The 18,706-nt window shown below is 41.3% G+C and overlaps 1 protein-coding gene across 4 annotated transcripts in view; it reads right to left on the bottom strand.

The window, feature by feature from the left end:
- The window catches only part of LOC127437095 (ankyrin-1-like), a 115,512-nt gene that overhangs the window by 38,169 nt on the left and 58,637 nt on the right, over window positions 1–18,706 (bottom strand). For all 4 annotated transcript variants that reach the window (XM_051691806.1, XM_051691761.1, XM_051691770.1 and 1 more), the window contains exons 31-32: window positions 1,196–1,292; window positions 821–1,049 (exon numbers count right to left, since the gene is read on the bottom strand). In XM_051691806.1, the coding sequence (XP_051547766.1) occupies window positions 821–1,049; window positions 1,196–1,292 (326 nt within the window). The remainder of the gene's footprint in view (window positions 1–820; window positions 1,050–1,195; window positions 1,293–18,706) is intronic.

Below are 18,706 nucleotides of genomic sequence, written 5' to 3'. Positions count from 1 at the left end.
TTCAGCTTCTGAAAGAAATTCATAAAGCTGCTGTAAGTGAAGCTTTTGAGAATACATTTAATTTGTCAGTATGAATTAACATATTTTATCATAGAGAAGAGAAAATATATAGGGTACAATGGGGTGAAAGGCCCCCTGTTGTAAAAGGCACAATTGATTTTATTTTCTCCCAAAACACTAAATAGCAACAAAAACTACCAAAACACTTCCCTAAACACTTGTTTGTCACTACGTGCTGCAAATATTTCTTTTTTTTTCATCCGAAATTGCATGCAATGTCTAAATGTTGGTTTTGAGGTAATTTGATCTAAATTTAATACCTTTAAAATTTTGCACATTTTGTAGCTAATAAGAATCCTTGAAATGACAAAATAGCTATTTTTCACTTTCTGTTTTGTTTAAGGTGATGAAATCAAAAACTTTGCAATAACTGTCCAATAAGTGAAAGGATAGTATGTGAAAGGACACGCTCTTAAATGGGGGAATAGATTTGTTATGAAGAATGTTCAAAGTGGGCTCACATTGGCTGACCCAACCACAATGGAGATTGAAATCAACAGGAAATGGTTCACCCTTTTCTGAAGTGGTTATTTTGAACAAGCATTATCTTAAATTGTTATTCAAAAAGCATCTTGCTTTCACAAAAACATTTGCAAAAGTTAACAGATATAGCCGTACAATTATTGTCACTTTCTCTACACTATTTCATGATAATATACTGTATGTTTGTGGATAATACTACAGTACATGTTTGTGGATGTACTGTACTGTAGATGTTGCATCTACATTAAATTAACACACTCCTATAGTGCTACGTGACCTCAATGTCTCTGCTACGGGCCACTTCAGTAAAGTTCTCGTGCTGCTCCAAAGTTTTGTCCATTTTGTCATCAGTCATGCAGTAACAGCGGAGTCGACCCTCCCGTGCTTCATTCATCTTTGCAAAAACCACAAACTTGGCCATGTATGGCACAGCTGACAGCTCACGGTACAGAAGGTTGGCAAAGGACACAGCCTCTGCTGTCCGAGGACAGTCTGCCAGCCAGAAACTGAAAGGGAGCACAAACAATATTTTGAGTAAGATTTTAAGAAATGGCCAAAGTCATAAAAGTACTTGGAGGAAAAGACACATTGAGCATCAATAGTATAAACTAAACATGCTATGCACAGGTTATGGTACTGAGTAAAGTCTTACCGGGCAGACACATTGGTAGTGAAACTGGCACAATCATTGGCATACATCAGTTTGGTGGTGCCAGTTATATCTTCCCATTGAGCAGGAGCTGTGCCACCTAGGAAATGTAGAGGATTTTAATTAGGGTGAAAATTTATATTTAAGAATTAACTCTTGGCTTTATTTCCATGATTATATATATATTTTTATGAAATGCTTACAGAATATATATATATATTAAGAGTGTTTGCAAAAAATAAAGGTGAAGTGTGTAATTTATTGATATTTAAATGCTTCTATTCTAGTTCAATGTGTAGTCAACAATATGTCAGCCATTTTTTTTGGCTGATTTCCCTGAAAAGTACAAACATTGTGGCTCTGTGTCAATATCAACACATTATTCTGTTTGTTTGAGCCTCCTGACCAGCCCAACACAGTAATATTGGATCAGCGAATGGTGTGAGTTTTGAGCAGGACTGTCTGTTTGTCAACGAATGGCAGATGGGGGGAGTGTTCGGGAAACCTGTTCGAAAACAGTCATTGAGCATGTTTACATGCACATTCTTACACTGATTATGCTTAATAAGCCGACAACACGTGTGTTCATGTACATCAATGCATTAAAAGGCGCTCCTTTATCAGTGTTCCTTTATCATTAACGGTGTAAGAATAAACCGATCCACACTGCTATATTTTTGCCCATTATGCTGATTTTGCATTGCATGTTAACAACTTAACCATTTGGTGTCTTAATGGTTTGATGTCAAAAGCAGAGAATAACATGATTATTTAAAATGTTGTGTAAACGTTGTGTGGCGAGCCAGCCATGTGTGTGATAGCGTCACCCATAGCAACTACCACATTCCCAGAAGTGGAGAGAGTGGAGTGGCTTCATCAAACACACCTGAGGTGAGTTAAGCTCATTAACCAGAGTGGTTATAAACAGCTTCAGTCTCAGAGTCAGTTGAGCAACAACCCCGAGAGCTCCCTAACATGTTCTCTCTTTTCTCAACAGAGAGCAAGTATAAAATGCCCAGACTCTTTGAAGCCACTCCGATCTCCCCACACTAACACTCCACATACAAATTAATCATCTCCTGCACTACCTCTCCAAACATGCAAGAGAAAATAATCACCACCCAGAGACTTCGCCTTCTTCACTATTTCCCATGTGCACTATCTTTGTATTCAATAAACCGGGCCCATTCGGGGTAAAAAGTTTGAACTTACCTATTTTGTGTCCTTGCCTCATTACTCCTGTCACAACTGATGCAGAATGTGGGTAGAACATGGATGAGCATGAGTATAATGTTCATTCTGTTTCTATCCTCTCTCCAACAGAAAATATCCTCTCCACTGAGATGGAAGAGGTAATCGCCACCTGGACTGGAAACACTGGAAGCACTGGAACCTCGACAGCCCACCCTGCCTCTGCTGACTAAATTAATGGACCTGGATGATATAGAGGCCTTCTTGCACATCTTTGAGATAATCACTGCTTGGGAGGGGTGGCTTCATGGAGAGTGGGCACACACAATAGCTCCCTTTTTTATAGGGGAAGCTCGGTGAACCTATTATGTGCTCCCGGTATTACGAGGCATTAAAGCAGTGTTTCCTGGCAAGGATGGGCTTGTCACCAGTGTGCACAGTGATCTGTGGTTCCCTCCCAGTAATCTTGACACACTCCAGGGAGTTGAGCAAGTGGTCATGGATAAACTCCTTCATGCAATTCCCCGGCCTCAGCGAAAAGCAACTGGAATGACCAACCCAACCAACTTAGCTGAGCTGGTGGATGCGGCAGAGGTGGCAGAGGCCATGCAGGCTGGAGAGAAGGTACCCTTGTTTCCTCAGAAGGGCCCACCGGAGCGACAGAAACCAGAGGGCACCCCATGGGCAGAACATTGCGCAGTGCTCACCGGACCCCAGGATGAGGTGATGGCTATGGACCCAAACCCCCCAGTCAACGCGCTTGGTTTACAGGATGCCATAACAGTCCACCACCGTACACCCCAATGTGAAAGGTATGACTCAATGGAAAGCGCAACCAGGCGATGTTGAATTCTGGCAGTTCCATCAGTCTTACCCAGCCCAGCCTCTTTACAACAAAGTAACAGGGGAAGTCAGTCATCCCGGTGACCTGCATGCATGGAGACACCAGGTATGTATCCTATAATCTCCGAGAGCCTGGTTACTGGACCATAGAAGTCGGACTTCTCCAAGACCTTTCCATTCCCCCAAGCTCATGGCGGACCTGTGTGGCCTGTCGCAGATTCATCATCTACAGACCTCAGTTTATTATTCCCAGACAGACGGATTAGTAGAGTGGTTCAACCAGACCTTTAAGAGGATGCTCCGCAAAGTGGTAGCTGAAGACAGGTATGACTGGGACATGATAATCCCATATGTCCGGTTCAGAGTGAGAGAAGTGCCTCAAGCTTCTACTGGGTTCACCCCCTTCAAGCTGCTCTTTGGTTGACAACCAAGATGATTGCTGGATGTGGCAAAGTAAGCCTTGGAGCAGCTGCATTCTTCCCACCGCTCACTGATTGAGCATGTGCAGGACATGCAGGAATGAATTCACCATATAATGGCTCTGGTAAAAGAATATCTCCAAGAGGCCAAGCGCACCTGCAGTGGGTCTACAATCGGCCATCACAGTCTCTTGATTTCCACCAGGGAAACCAGGTCCTTGTACTAATTCCTTCAACTGATGCAAAATTACTGGCATCTTGGCATGGCCCGTACACCATCGTCGAGAGGGTGGGGACATGATGTACTGGGTCCACCAGCCATGCCAGAGAAATACTGAATAAGTGTACCATGTGAAAGTACCATCTGGCAACTTTGGTCCGACAAGAGGCCCTGAAAATGGGCATTGGTCAACACCGCACCCCAACCCAGAAAACAAATCTCCAATGGATAGGTCAGGACTTCAGAGATGTATTCTTTGCATGTAAACAGGCTCACTATAACAGTTGCAGAACTTGAACATCTTTAAGATTCCTCGTTCACCTTTAAGATCCCTTGTTCATATTATGTTATGCCCCTTTTGATCACTCTGGGTATTATTCAATTAAATTTAATTCAGTTTAAATTAATTTCATTTAATTTCATTTATTTGTCAGGGACCATACACATTAATCAAACATCTCTCTTATGTAAATTTGTCAGATTTAGCCAATGGCTAATTTTCATCTGCTATCCCTTGGCAGGTTGATGTCAAAGTTCAAAATTACACTCAAAATACATAATTTTAAATATCGAAACTTCACATAATACAAAATTACAAAATTACTGTAACAATCAAAATCAATCAGTAGCAAATCTTAAAAAACATGAAATTCAAAAACACAATCAAAAATCCCTAAGACAATACTAACACTAAATACCATGTTGGCAGTTCTGGTTTGACTATAACCAGACTTTTATTTTTTATTTTTATAGAAAACTCCATGACTTCTTAAAGCTTTCAGATCAGCTGTAAATGCATTCCAGTCATGGGTTGTTGTGATTTAATGAAGATTTAATACAGAGTGTGTTAAAGGTGTGAGAGAATTTATTTTGTTTTTCTTTATATGTAATTTGTTTGATTCATAATTTACATTTGTGTCAAAAGGCTAAAAGTGTAACAATATTTAGACAATATAATGCTTTGCACATTTTATGGGAGTTTAGTTGGTGTGTGCATCCCCTTTAAGATTGTCAGTGTGATGCTTGTCAGTTATTTATTTATTTATTTATTTGGGGGGGTTTTTTGTTGTTTTTTTTGCTTTCGGTTTGTTGTTTCCTGTAAAGAAGTTTCAGAAGCTTCAGAACCCAACAGTAAAGTGCTTTCAACTTGTACCCATTTCGTGTGAATTATTGTCTTCAAGATCGACATCTTCACGCATTTTGGTGCCGAAACCCGTGAATATTTCAACGAAGATGAGTGAAGATGAAGGGGCAGAAAGAATAGCAGACAGAATAAGGCAAAAGCGAAGAATGATACAAGTCTATACTAGACTGTTGAATCAGATTGATGCAGAAATACTGAAGCAAACTCCCAAATCTGATCATCTGATGGAATTACTGTCCATGTTATCTGGGAAAGAGGACAGAGGCAATTGAAGCAGCAACCCTGCTGGAAGATTTGGAGTCAGATATAGAGAGCGTGGAGGAATACAGGGACCGGCTAATCATAATGAGAACGCGTGCAGAGAGGCTGATCAGAAAACCGGAGCAAGAGAAATTGAGTGATGATGAGAGTAATGCTGTCGCTGCCAGCGTGAATGTGGGAGAGAATAGACATTTGGTAAAGCTCCCAAAACTGGTTATAGAGAAATTCAATGGAGATGTCAGCATGTGGCACGAGTTATGAAACCAGTATGAAACTGCAATCCATAACAATGTTGCACTGAGCAAAGCAGAGAGATTCATGTACCTCAAAAGCTACTTGTCTGGAACAGCTGCAAAGGCAGTTGCAGGACTTATGCTGAAATAGCAATTATGACAATGCAATTAGCAGATTCGGAAGAAAAGACTTAGTGGTAAATGCCCACATGTCAAAATTGATGAATCTCAATCCTGCCAAAAAATCATCTGATGTAAATGCATTAAGACAGCTTTATGACGAATGTGAAATTCATATTAGGAGTCTTGAATACCTTGGTGTTGTTTCAGAGACATATGGAGGTTTGCCGTGTCCAATAATGCTGCAGATGGTGCCGAAGGACATTGCTCTAGAATATAGTCGCAACAGAGAGAATGATGCAGAATGGAAGGCGTCTGAGTTGATCAGATTTTTGCAGAAACTGATCCAAAGTAGAGAGTGAGCTCTACAAATAACACGAACCACCATGCCACAGAAGGAAAACCAGCATCTTCCCAGGGTATACAAGCCAGGGTCATTTAGTGAAATTAAACAATGGAAGTTTACTCCCCCCACAGTGGCAGCAATGCACAAAGCCTCTCAAAGGACACAAAATTGTCTGTTTTGTGAGAAGGCAGATCATAAATCTGAAAACTGCCCAAATCACAAGGTTGAGGCACGTAAAGAGAAATTAAAGCAGCAAGGAAGATGCTTTGCTTGTCTAGGACCAAGACACATTGCATGGTTCTGCAGAGTGAAAAATGTTTCCTGCAGCAAATGTGGCCGCAGGCATCATATAGCAGTGTGTGACAAAGGTGAGAAGAGTCCAGTGAAAATACAAATGCTCTATGTTCAGCCATAGTGTCTCAGTCAGTGACCATGAAAGTGAGTGGCCAAGGTTCAATGTTGCTACAAACTGCAATGGCATGGGTGGTGGGCCCAGAAGGTAAAAAAATAGTCAGTTGTCTGTTGAATGGAGGAAGTCACAGAAGCTTAGTTTGTGAAGATACAGTGAAAGTCATGAAACTTCCTGTGACTGGCCAAGAGACATTTAACTTCCATGTTTGGTTCAAAACAACCATAAACAGTGAAACACAATACTGTACATGTAATATTGGAGAACTTATTGGATTCAGAGCAGTGCATTGAAATTAATGCAGTCAAAATGGCAGAGATAACAACTGCAGTGATGAAAGTTCCTGGGGAAACAGTGTACATTTTCAGAGTTACAGAAAAGGGGATTGCAGCTTGCAGACATCCCAGGAAATGGCAATAATGATGAACTCTTAGTCCTGACTGGAGTGGATTATTATTGGCAGATAGTTTCTGGCAGAGTACAGAGACTGACCAGATCTCTAGTTGCCATAGAAAGCACTTTTGGATGGTCGTTACAAGGGCCATTGTCAATGTCAAGTGTAACTGACACCATGTACAGGTGCATCTCAATAAATTAGAATGTCGTGGAAAAATTCATTTATTTCAGTAATTCAACTCAAATTGTGAAACTCGTGTATTAAATAAATTCAATGCACACAGACTGAAGTAGTTTAAGGCTTTGGTTCTTTTAATTGTGATGATTTTGGCTCACATTTAACAAAAACCCACCAATTCACTATCTCAAAAAATTAGAATATGGTGACATGCCAATCAGATAATCAACTCAAAACACCTGCAAAGGTTTCCTGAGCCTTCAAAATGGTCTCTCAGTTTGGTTCACTAGGCTACACAATCATGGGGAAGACTGCTGATCTGACAGTTGTCCAGAAGACAATCATTGACACCCTTCACAAGGAGGGTAAGCCACAAACATTCATTGCCAAAGAAGCTGGCTGTTCACAGAGTGCTGTATCCAAGCATGTTAACAGAAAGTTGAGTGGAAGGAAAAAGTGTGGAATAAAAAGATGCACAACCAACCGAGAGAACCATAGCCTTATGATTGTCAAGCAAAATCGATTCAAGAATTTGGGTGAACTTCACAAGGAATGGACTGAGGCTGGGGTCAAGGCATCAAGAGCCACCACACACAGACATGTCAAGGAATTTGGCTACAGTTGTCGTATTCCTCTTGTCAAGCCACTCCTGAACCACAGACAACGTCAGAGGCGTCTTACCTGGGCTAAGGAGAAGAAGAACTGGACTGTTGCCCAGTGTTCCAAAGTCCTCTTTTCAGATGAGAGCAAGTTTTGTATTTCATTTGGAAACCAAGGTCCTAGAGTCTGGAGGAAGGGTGGAGAAGCTCATAGCCCAAGTTGCTTGAAGTCCAGTGTTAAGTTTCCACAGTCTGTGATGATTTGGGGTGCAATGTCATCTGCTGGTGTTGGTCCATTGTGTTTTTTGAAAACCAAAGTCACTGCACCCGTTTACCAAGAAATTTTGGAGCACTTCAAGCTTCCTTCTGCTGACCAGCTTTTTAAAGATGCTGATTTCATTTTTCAGCAGGATTTGGCACCTGCCCACACTGCCAAAAGCACCAAAAGTTGGTTAAATGACCATGGTGTTGGTGTGCTTGACTGGCCAGCAAACTCACCAGACCTGAACCCCATAGAGAATCTATGGGGTATTGTCAAGAGGAAAATGAGAAACAAGAGACCAAAAAATGCAGATGAGCTGAAGGCCACTGTCAAAGAAACCTGGGCTTCCATACCACCTCAGCAGTGCCACAAACTGATCACCTCCATGCCACGCCGAATTGAGGCAGTAATTAAAGCAAAAGGAGCCCCTACCAAGTACTGAGTACATATACAGTAAATGAACATACTTTCCAGAAGGCCAACAATTCACTAAAAATGTTTTTTTATTGGTCTTATGATGTATTCTAATTTTTTGAGATAGTGAATTGGTGGGTTTTTGTTAAATGTGAGCCAAAATCATCACAATTAAAAGAACCAAAGACTTAAACTACTTCAGTCTGTGTGCATTGAATTTATTTAATACACGAGTTTCACAATTTGAGTTGAATTACTGAAATAAATGAACTTTTCCACGACATTCTAATTTATTGAGATGCACCTGTACATGCATGTCCTGTTGAGAACCCCAGTAGAAGACTTACAAGTCTCCAAACAGTTGCATGCATTTTGGGAAATTTACCTTTTTGGGCATTACAGCTGAGAAAGTAGAAGGACCAGAGAAGGACGAGGCTCTGCTGCGCTTTGAGAGAACAACTTATTTCAAGGATGGGAGATACCAAATGGAATTGCCTTGGTGACAAAAGAAACCTGAACTCCAGGACAATTACAGAATTGCCAGAAAAAGGCTGGATGGCCTTAAGAGAAGACTGAAATGAGATGTGACATTGTTCAATAGATAAAATGAAGTAGTAGAAGACTACTTACTTGGATGTGCCAGAGAATGCAATCACAAGGACAGATTGTGTGAAATACTACTTACCTCACCACCCAGTAATAAGAGATGATAAAGTAACATCCAAGTTGAGAGTGGATTAAGCCTTATGCCTTGTCCCATGAAAGGGATTGCCTGTCTCTAAATAACTGTCTACTGACAGTGCCAAATCTTAATCCAGACTTGCTCAGTGTTCTGACAAACTTCAGACTGCACAAAATCGCTATCATGGCTGATATAAAGAAAGCCTTTCTGCAGATTTCACTTTCGGAAAGGGACAGTGACGCTGTGCAATTTCTCTGGTTTACTGGCCCACCCACAAAAGCCACTGACAATCAGCTGCATATCTTGAAAATGACCAGAGTGGTGTTTGGAGCTTCTTCAAGCCCATTCTTGTTAGCAGCTACCACCAGGAAGCACTTTAAGCTGTATGAAGGGGAACATCTACAAGTTGTGGCATCATTGAGAGAGCCACTTTATGTGGATGATTACATCGCTAGATCAGGCAATGTGGAAGAGGCATATTATGTGACAACTACTGCCAAGCAGTTGATGTCTGATGCTGGCATGGAGCTCTGCAAATGGACAGCTAACTCTCCTGAGCTTCAAGATAAATGTCAAGGAAGTTCTCCTGCCATTCAAATGATGACAGAGTCACATACTCAAAGGCTATGTGATTCAGTGCTGAAGGTTCTAGGTTTGATATGGAGGCCAGGCCCTGATGACTTTGTTTTTGACCTTAAACCTCTGCTGAATATCCTAAAGGACAAGCAGAACACAAAGAGAGGCACATTGCAAACTGCTTCACGCATTTTTGATCCACTAGGGTTCCTGACACCTTTCACCATACAGATAAAGTGCTTGTTCCAGGAAATGTGGATAAGAGGATTAAGATGGGGTGAGGAACTGCCACCAGATCTCGCTCAAGACTGGCAATAGTGGTGTTCAGAACTCTCACAACTTCACCAATTCACCATACCCATGTGGTACAGAACAGATGTGCCACAACACAAAGGAAAGATGCTAAATCTACATGTGTTCTGTGATGCTAGTGAGAAGGCTTACAGTGCAGCAGCTTACTTGTGAGGCAAGACAGTTAAGAGGGAGTGGATTACCACTTTAATTGCTTCCAAATCACGAGTGGCTCAGTTGAAAAGGATGACATTACCTCGTCTGGAATTGATGGGAGCACTTGTAAGAACCAGATTAGCTCAAACCCTCAGGTAAACACTGAAAATGGAGCAAACACAAAGTAGAATGTGGACAGACTCCAGAACAGTGTTACACTGGATTCACAGCTCAGCTCAAAGATGGAAACAGTTAATTGTGAACAGAGTATCTAAAATCCATTCTCTGACCGAACCTGAATCGTGGTCCCACTGTGAAGGACAAATTAATCCAGGTGATCTACCTACAAGAGGGCAAACTGTTCATACATTGGTAAGGAGCAAGTTACGGTGGAATGGACCTAGAGTTATTTCACTACACAATCAATTCGAGCTGACAGCTAATCAGATGACAGATGAACTTGTGAGCACAGAAACTGAATCAAAATGTCAGGTAACTGTGCAGTTTGTCAGCAGTGATGAGTCCACTATGGAATCGTTACTGGACTTGGAAAGATACAGTAAACTGAACAAAGTGCTGAGAGTGACAGCCTGGGTAAAAAGGTTTATATGTAACGCACGTGCAAGGACAGCAGACACTAAAATCCAAGGTGAGCTGAGAGCAGATGAGCTGTTTCAAGCAGAAGTGTTCTGGATAAAAACAGCTCAAAGTAAGAGTTTCAGTAGTGAGCTACAGTTTCTAGCAGCAGAGAAAGATGTTAACAGTGACTCTAAAATCAGAGAACTTAAGCCATTTCTGGATGAGCATGGATTAATCACTGTGGGCGGAAGGCTGCAACAGTCAGACTTCATGTACAGAGAGCGACATCCTTGGATTCTGTCTGGCAAACAAAAATACTCCGAGTTGTTGATTCAGAGCTCACATGAGAAAGGAAAGCACTCGGGAGTCAGAGACACCTTAGTACAAGTCAGAGAAAGATATTGGATTCTGTGTGCAAGAAAGTTAGTCAAAAGCACTATATCAAGGTGTACTGTCTGCAAGAAATTCAAAGCAAGGAGAGGACAGCAAGTGACAGCACTTCTGCCAAGAAATAGAATAACAGATTCTCTGCACTTCAAAGTTATAGGTGTTGATTTTTCTGGACCACTCTATGTAAAAACAGAAGGCACTGTAAAGAAATCATACATTGCATTATTCACCTGTGCAGTAACCCGAGCATTGCATTTAGAATTAGTAACTGTCCAATCAGCTGGAAATTTCTTGTTGGCTCTGAAAAGATTCATCTCGAGAAGAGGATTATGCTAGGTAATCTATTCAGACCAAATTTGGCTATTCAATGCCAAAAAGGTTCAAAAGAGCCGATCAAGATTTAAGGGAACTTTGGAAGTCCTTCAAAGATGCAGAGTTGTTGAAGTTTTTCTCAGAAAGAAACATCACCTGGAAGTTCATAGCAGAAAGAGCCGCTTGTTGGGGCAGGTTCTGAGAGAGACTCAACCATTCTGTGAAAGCATGTCTCAGGAAGGTGTTAGGGAAGGCCTCCCCTTTGAGGAAATGTGCTCTGTGCTTACAGAGGTTGAGGCTATAATCAATTCAAGGTCTCTCACCTATGTGCACAATGAAGTTTATGAACCATGTGCTTTGACACCAACTCACTTTCTGGTGGGTGAATGTTTCACATCTTTACCCCTGGACCTTTACAAGTATGTGCGCAGAATTCAACTCTTAAAAGAGAAGATTTAACCCAAAGATGGAAATACAGACAGAGGCTGATCACTAATTTCTGGACAAGTTGGAAAAGAGATTATTTACTGGATCTGTAGACTGTTCATTAGTGCGACACGCCAAAGCCTACTCCTCCTAAAGTGGGTGATGTCGTACCTCTTGGAGAACATAATACTCCATGGCAAACTTGATTGTTGAGAAGAATAGAGGAGCTATTTCCAGGTCGAGATGGGAATGAGAGGTCATGTTCAGTTCGGGTGGCCTCTGGGACTTTGATAAGGAGACCAGTTCAGCTGATTTATATTTTAGAATTGTAAGTTGTAAATGAGCAGTGAAGTTCATTTGGGGGGGGGGTTGGGTTGCTGTTGTGATTTAATTACGATTTAATACAGAGTGTGTTAAAGGTATGAGAGAATTCAATTTATTTTTCCATTATATGTAATTTGTTTGATTTATAATTTACATTTGTGTCAAATGTCTAAAAGTGTAACAATATTTGGACACTATAATGCTTTGCACATTTTAGGGGAGTTTAGTTGGTGTGTGTATGTGTGTCCCCTTTAAGAGATTGACACATACACATATCAGTTTTTTTTTTTTTCGGTTTGTTGTTTCCTGTGAAGAAGTTTGCTTCAGAACCCAACAGAAAAGTGCTATCAATTTGTACCCATTTTTTGTGGATTATTGTCTTCAAGATCGATATCTTCATGACATGGGTTGCTCTAAAAACAAAAGATAACTGACCAAAAACACACTCTTAATGGTATTGTACAATCACCCCTAATGCCAGCCCTAGTTACATTTCCTGTAATTTTATAAATGTACTGTTTAAATATGGGTGGGGCAAGACCAATAACAATTTTAAAAGTCAACAGTAGACCTACAAATTTAGTCACATTTTCCCAAATCAAGGCATTATACGTAATTAAAATACGTTGATACCTGTTTGATTTTTTGTCTAGTACCTTAAGAGCCTGCTTGTACACTATTTCATCAGGCTTCAGAACAAATTTACATGTCTGAGTCCTGGTAGTCATACAATAAGTAATATGAGGAAGAATCATCGTGTCATGTGTATTTTGTTGATTCTTGTATTTCATGTCTTTTGTTTTGAAAATTCTAGTTCATTTCATGTGGTTCCCTAGTCATGTGATTCCTGTTTTCCCTCCATGTTCATGTGTCTTGTTTTCATTGGTTTATTGTTTAATTATCTTGTTTAGAGTTCTGTTTGTTCATTGGTTTGTTCTCCCATGCCCATGTATTTAAACCCTCATGTTTTCCATTGTCCTTTGTGAAGTATTGTATATGTTTGGTATGCTGTTCATGTCAGGTCAAGTTTATGTCAAGTTCATGTTTATGTTTCAAGTTTATAGTTAGGGTTTTATTGGATTTCACTTTTGTTTAATAAATTGCACTCAATTCGTCTTCGTCTTTGTCATTGCCAGTGCCAGCAGCTACGTTACAGAAATACTTCACCAAACCATGAACCCAGCAATCCAACTCCTCCGCCTACGTCAGGGGAATCGTCCACTGGAGGATTATGTTGAGGACTTTTGCGCTCTGGCCTGCCAGGTGGACTTTAATGAGGTTGCCCTCAAAGACTGATTCCGATTTGGACTAAAAGAACCTATCTCCACTTTTATGCCTGGTGGTCGCAGTTCCCTCAGCCTCGCTCAGTATATCGACCTTGCCCTGCAGATCACTGGTTCTACGTTCACCGTGGGGGAGGTGGATGCCGAGCCAGAGTTCCTCGTCATGGCCGCTGAGCCAGAGTTCCTCGTCATGGTCGCTTTGCTAGTGCCATCTTTTGCCCCAACGCCTCAGCCTGCTCCATGCCATGTCACAGCAATGCCTCAGCCTGCTCCATGCCACGTCACAGCAACGCCTCAGCCTGCTCCATGCCACGTCACAGCCACGCCTGAGCCTGCTCCATGCCACGTCACAGCCACGCCTGAGCCTGCTCCATGCCACGTCACAGCCACGCCTGAGCCTGCTCCATGCCACGTCACAGCCACGCCTGAGCCTGCTCCATGCCACGTCACAGCCACGCCTGAGCCTGCTCCATGCCACGTCACAGCCACGCCTGAGCCTGCTCCATGCCACGTCACATCCACGCCTGAGCCTGCTCCATGCCACGTCACATCCACGCCTGAGCCTGCTCCATGCCACGTCAAAGCCACACCTGAGCCTGCTCCATGCCACGTCAAAGCCACACCTGAGCCTGCTCCATGCCACGTCACAGCCACACCTGAGTCTGTTCCACGCCATGTCATGGCCACATCTGAGCAGTTGGACCTGGAGATGGTTCCCGCACTTGTACCCACCCTTAGTTCTCCTGAGCAGGCAAGGGGAACTTTCAACCCTCTGACCCCGCCTGGACTCTCTGAGCCCTGGACTCCGCCTTGGCCTGTCGATCCCTCGACATCGCCTCGGCTCTGTGTTCCCTCTGCTCTACTGCGGTCCTTCAGCCTGTCGGCTTTGCCAGGGTCCCTTGTCCCTCCGGCTCCTCCTTGGTCTGTCGGTCACCTGGCTCTGCCTTGGCTCTCCGATCCTCTGGCTGCACCTCGTCCCTCAGATCCGTCAGCTCCACCTCCGTCTTCCAATTCCCCCAGCTCCACTTCGGTCCTCCGAGCCTACGGCGCTACCTCGGTCCTCTGAACCTCTGGCTCCACCATGTCCCTTCGAGCCGTCGGCTATTCTCCGGGTACCAAGTTCCCTGGTGTCACCCTTCAAGTCTCTCACAGCTCCGCCTACCATGGCTCTGCCCCTCAAGTCTCTCAAGGCTCCGCCCCTCGAGCCTCTCATGGCTCCACCTTCCACTGCCATTGCCCTGATCCCATGCTCCACACTCTGTCTTGCCAAGCCACGCCTCTAGACCCCCCCCCCAGCTCTCTTCAGAACTTTTTGATTATGTCATGTTTCATATGTTTGTTCATGTTTTGGGGCATCGGGAGCCGCCCCTAGTGGGGGGATATGTAATGTTTAATGTGTTCGTTCATGTGTTTCATGTCATGTGGTCCCCTGGTTATGTGATTTCATGTTTCCCTCCATGTTCATGTGTCTTGTTTTCATTGGTTTATTGTCTAGTTACCTTGTTATCAGTTCTGTCTTGTCATTGGTTAACTTGTTTGTCTTGTTACCCTTGTCCATGTATTTAAGCCTCATGTTTACCATTGTCAGGTATTGTTTGTTTGTGTAATGTTGGTTTAAGTCAAGTCATGTTTATGCCAAGTTTATAGTCAAGTCATGTTATGTCTAGTCAAGTTATAGTCAAGTCCATGTTTTGTATTTGTTCACGTTTGTAGTTAAGTTTTTGGATTTCACGTTTGGAAATAAAACTGCACTTGGGTTCATCACACTTCATCGTCTCTTCATCTACCTGTTGCCAGCCATCGTTACATCTCTTTCTCACCCACACCTATCATATCACTTCCGAAGGTATGGATTTAACCACTGGAGTCTTATGGATTACTTTTATGCTGTCTTTATGTGCTTTTTGGAGCATCAAAAGTTTGGTAAATATATTCTTTTAAAAATCTTAATTTGTGTTCTGCAGAAGAAAGGAAGTCATTCACATCTGGGATGGCATGAGGGTGAGTAAATGATGAGAGAAATTTCAATCTTGTATAAACTATCTCTTTAAAGTTATATCTCAGCCATAATTTAATATTCTGTCATAATTTACCTACCCTCATGTTGTTTCAAACAAGTGTGATGCTTGTGTATTATGTGGGACACAAAATATGTTAGACAGAATGTTAGGGACTGACAGTCTCAATCATCATTCACTTTCAAAATAAAAACAAAGTAAATAGTGGCTCAGGCAAACATTCTGTCTAATATCTCATTGTGTTGCATGGAAGAAAAAGTCATACGGGTTTGGAACAACATGATTGTGAATGATGACAGATTTTCCATTAATAATAATAATTCTGTAGTACATGTTCAATGTGTATTATGTAATGGAATATAGGGGAGTAAACGTCTATTATGTCATTTGTGAAAGTAACGAGGTACTCACTACTTGAGTACTCTTTTAATTGGATACTTTCTTACTCTTAGGCTATGTTCAGACTGTAGGCAAATCTGATTTTTTTCTCAGATCAGATCTTTTCAGGCAGACTGTCCTCACTATTAATTGCAAGTGATCAAATCAGATTTGCACATTCAGACATAACCAACCTATCTGCATGGGTTGCTTTGGTAACGACGTAGGCGTACCCACGTGACGATGTTTTTAAAACAGATGCGTGAAAAATGGAGGTGCATCATCTCGCTTTTCAAATAAGCGCCTTGTCCAGTCGCGGTGCAGAACTCCTTTGTCGGACAAGAAAAACTCAGCGACGGAGGAGACTGGTAAATATTGTGATGTTCCGTGCTGCAGTCACGGCAGGCTTATGAATACTTCCGGCATTTCCGTCACTGATTTTTGACGTCATCGTTGTGTGTCGCGTAAAGAGTGACGCAAAAGACCATTTCAAATCCGATTTGAGCAGCCAGAGCTCCGATCTCCGAAGCAGCCAATGGACGCGTATACAAATGTGACTCATACACGGACGAAACAATGTCTTGAGATAAAATCCTGAACGATGTTTTAAGGTGTGGTAACCTTGGTATAAGCATAATAATTTACTTTGGCCTGTTGAATTATTGAAAATAAATAATCTGCTGTACATCATGCCCGCATTACCACCTCGGGGTGTGCATTATTTTTCAATAATTCAATGGTCCGTCATCAATTATTCTTTATACATATTCGGTATGTATAATATATATATATATATATATATATATATATATATATATATATATATATATATATATATATATATATATATACATACATACATACAGTATATTATCCTAAAATTATAAGCCTTGGATTGGTCATTATTGAACTCATATTGAAGGTCAAGTTTGTAATTTCTGAAGAACTAGTAGCACAAAACAGAATTGCAAAAATAACTAGATTGTTAACCTGGTCTAACAGAATCACGTTATTATACCTACATTTTTGCTAAATGAACATTACAATACAGTTTAACGTTTGCATTACATAAACAACTATAGTTCCAAGCTTGTTCAAACATGTTTAAATTGTGTGGTAGCTCAACTGATACAGCGTCGCACTTGTGATGCAAATGACAAGGGTACAAGTCCAGAAGAGCATGCGACATGTGAGCCAAAAGTGTTGAAGCATCACAAAATGACGTGGTGACATATTTCCTATTGAAACAGGAAGTCTGGGAAGGGCATATAGAAGGGTTCATCCCTCCATTTTTTTAATAGCCAACAGGCATTATTTATATCACAACCACAAACCTTGGTTTTCTGGATGCTAGCTGACTGCAGATGGTACAACCCCAGTTCCGAAAAAGTTGGGACAGTATGAAAAATTCTATTAAAAACAAAAATAAGTGATTTGTAACTTATATTCACCCTTTGCTATATTAAAAGCACTACAACTACACATTATATGATGTTTTAACCTGTGAATTTCATTATTTTTTTTTTTTTTTAATGTACAGTAATTTCAAATCAGATGATTGCAACACACTCCAAAATAGTTGGGACAGTCGAGTGTTTTCCACTGTGAAACATCACTATTTCTTCTAATAACACTTATTAAGCATTTGGGCACTGAAGACTCAAGTTTGTTAAGTTTTGAAAGTGGAATTTTCCCCCATTCATCCATTATGTAGGTCTTTGGCTGCACAATTGTACGGGGTGTTCGTTGCCATATGGTGTGCTTCATAACATGCCACACATTCTCAATTGGAGACAGGTCAGGACTGCAGTCAGGCCAGTCGAGCACCCACACTCTCTGCTTACACAGCCATGCACTTGAAATCCAGTGAAAATGTGGTTTGAAGTTGTCCTGCTGGAAAATGACTATGCTAGATGGCAGTATATGTTGCTCCAATATTTTTACATATCTATCTGAATTCATGGTGTTCTCACAGATGTGCGAGTTACCCATGCCATGGGCACTGACACACCCCTGGCCCATACAGACACTAGCTTTTGGACCTAACGCTAATAACAGCTTGGATGGTCCTTTTCATCTTTGGCCCAGATAACACGACGACTGTGTTTTTCAAAAACATTTTGAAATGTGGACTCTTCGGACCAAAAAACATGGTTCCACTGTTCTACTTTCCATCTACGATGAGACGAGGCTAGAGAAGTTGGCAGCGCTTTTGGACAATGTTGATGCAAAACTGGACAAAGCTTCTGCTTTACATAATAATGTTTTAACTTGCATCTGTGGATGCAGCGGTGAACGGTGTTGACTAACAAAGGTTTACTAAAGTAATCCCATGTTCATGATATCCATTACAGATTAATGATGTTTTTTAAAACAGCGACGTCTGAGGGATCAGAGATCACGTGCATTCAGAAGTGGTTTTCGTCTCACCCTTTACGCACCAGATTCCTGGAATCTTTTAATTATATTGTGAATTGTAGAGGGTGAAATGCCCAAAATCCTTCCAATTTGTCTTTGGAGAACATTGTTCTCAAAGTGCTGGGTTATTTGCTGACGCATCTCTTGGCAAATTGACAAGTCTTGAACGATCCTTGCTCTTGAAGGATTAGGCTGTTTTTGGAGACTCCTTATACAGTATACAGTATACAGTACTATGAGTTTCCTCACCTGTTTAACATCTTCTGTTTCACATCACCTTGTTATTTCAACCCATCAAATTGTTATTAGTCTTAATTACCCCTGTCTCAACTTTTTTGGAGCGTGTTGCAATCAACTGATTTTAAATTACTGTACATTTAAAAAAAAACAATGAAATTCACAAGGAAAAACATAATGTAATGTGTAGTTGTAGTGCTTTCAATATAGCAAAGGGTGAATATAATATACAAATCACTCCTTTTTGTTTTTATTAGCATTTTTTATATTGTCCCAACTTTTTTGGAATTGGGGTTGTTTTGGGAGAGGGACATTCTCATTCTAGAGGGCCTTTGATTGACAAAAATCTGTGTAGTGCGAAATGAGTCATCAGTATTTTTTCTCCCTCTTCCAAAAAGACAAGGACTGT

The sequence above is a fragment of the Myxocyprinus asiaticus genome, chromosome 4, assembly GCF_019703515.2.
Source record: "Myxocyprinus asiaticus isolate MX2 ecotype Aquarium Trade chromosome 4, UBuf_Myxa_2, whole genome shotgun sequence".
Lineage (NCBI taxonomy): Eukaryota > Metazoa > Chordata > Actinopteri > Cypriniformes > Catostomidae > Myxocyprinus > Myxocyprinus asiaticus.
The sequence above is the reverse complement of the archived record's forward strand: the minus strand, read 5'-3'. Positions and strand labels throughout refer to the sequence as shown.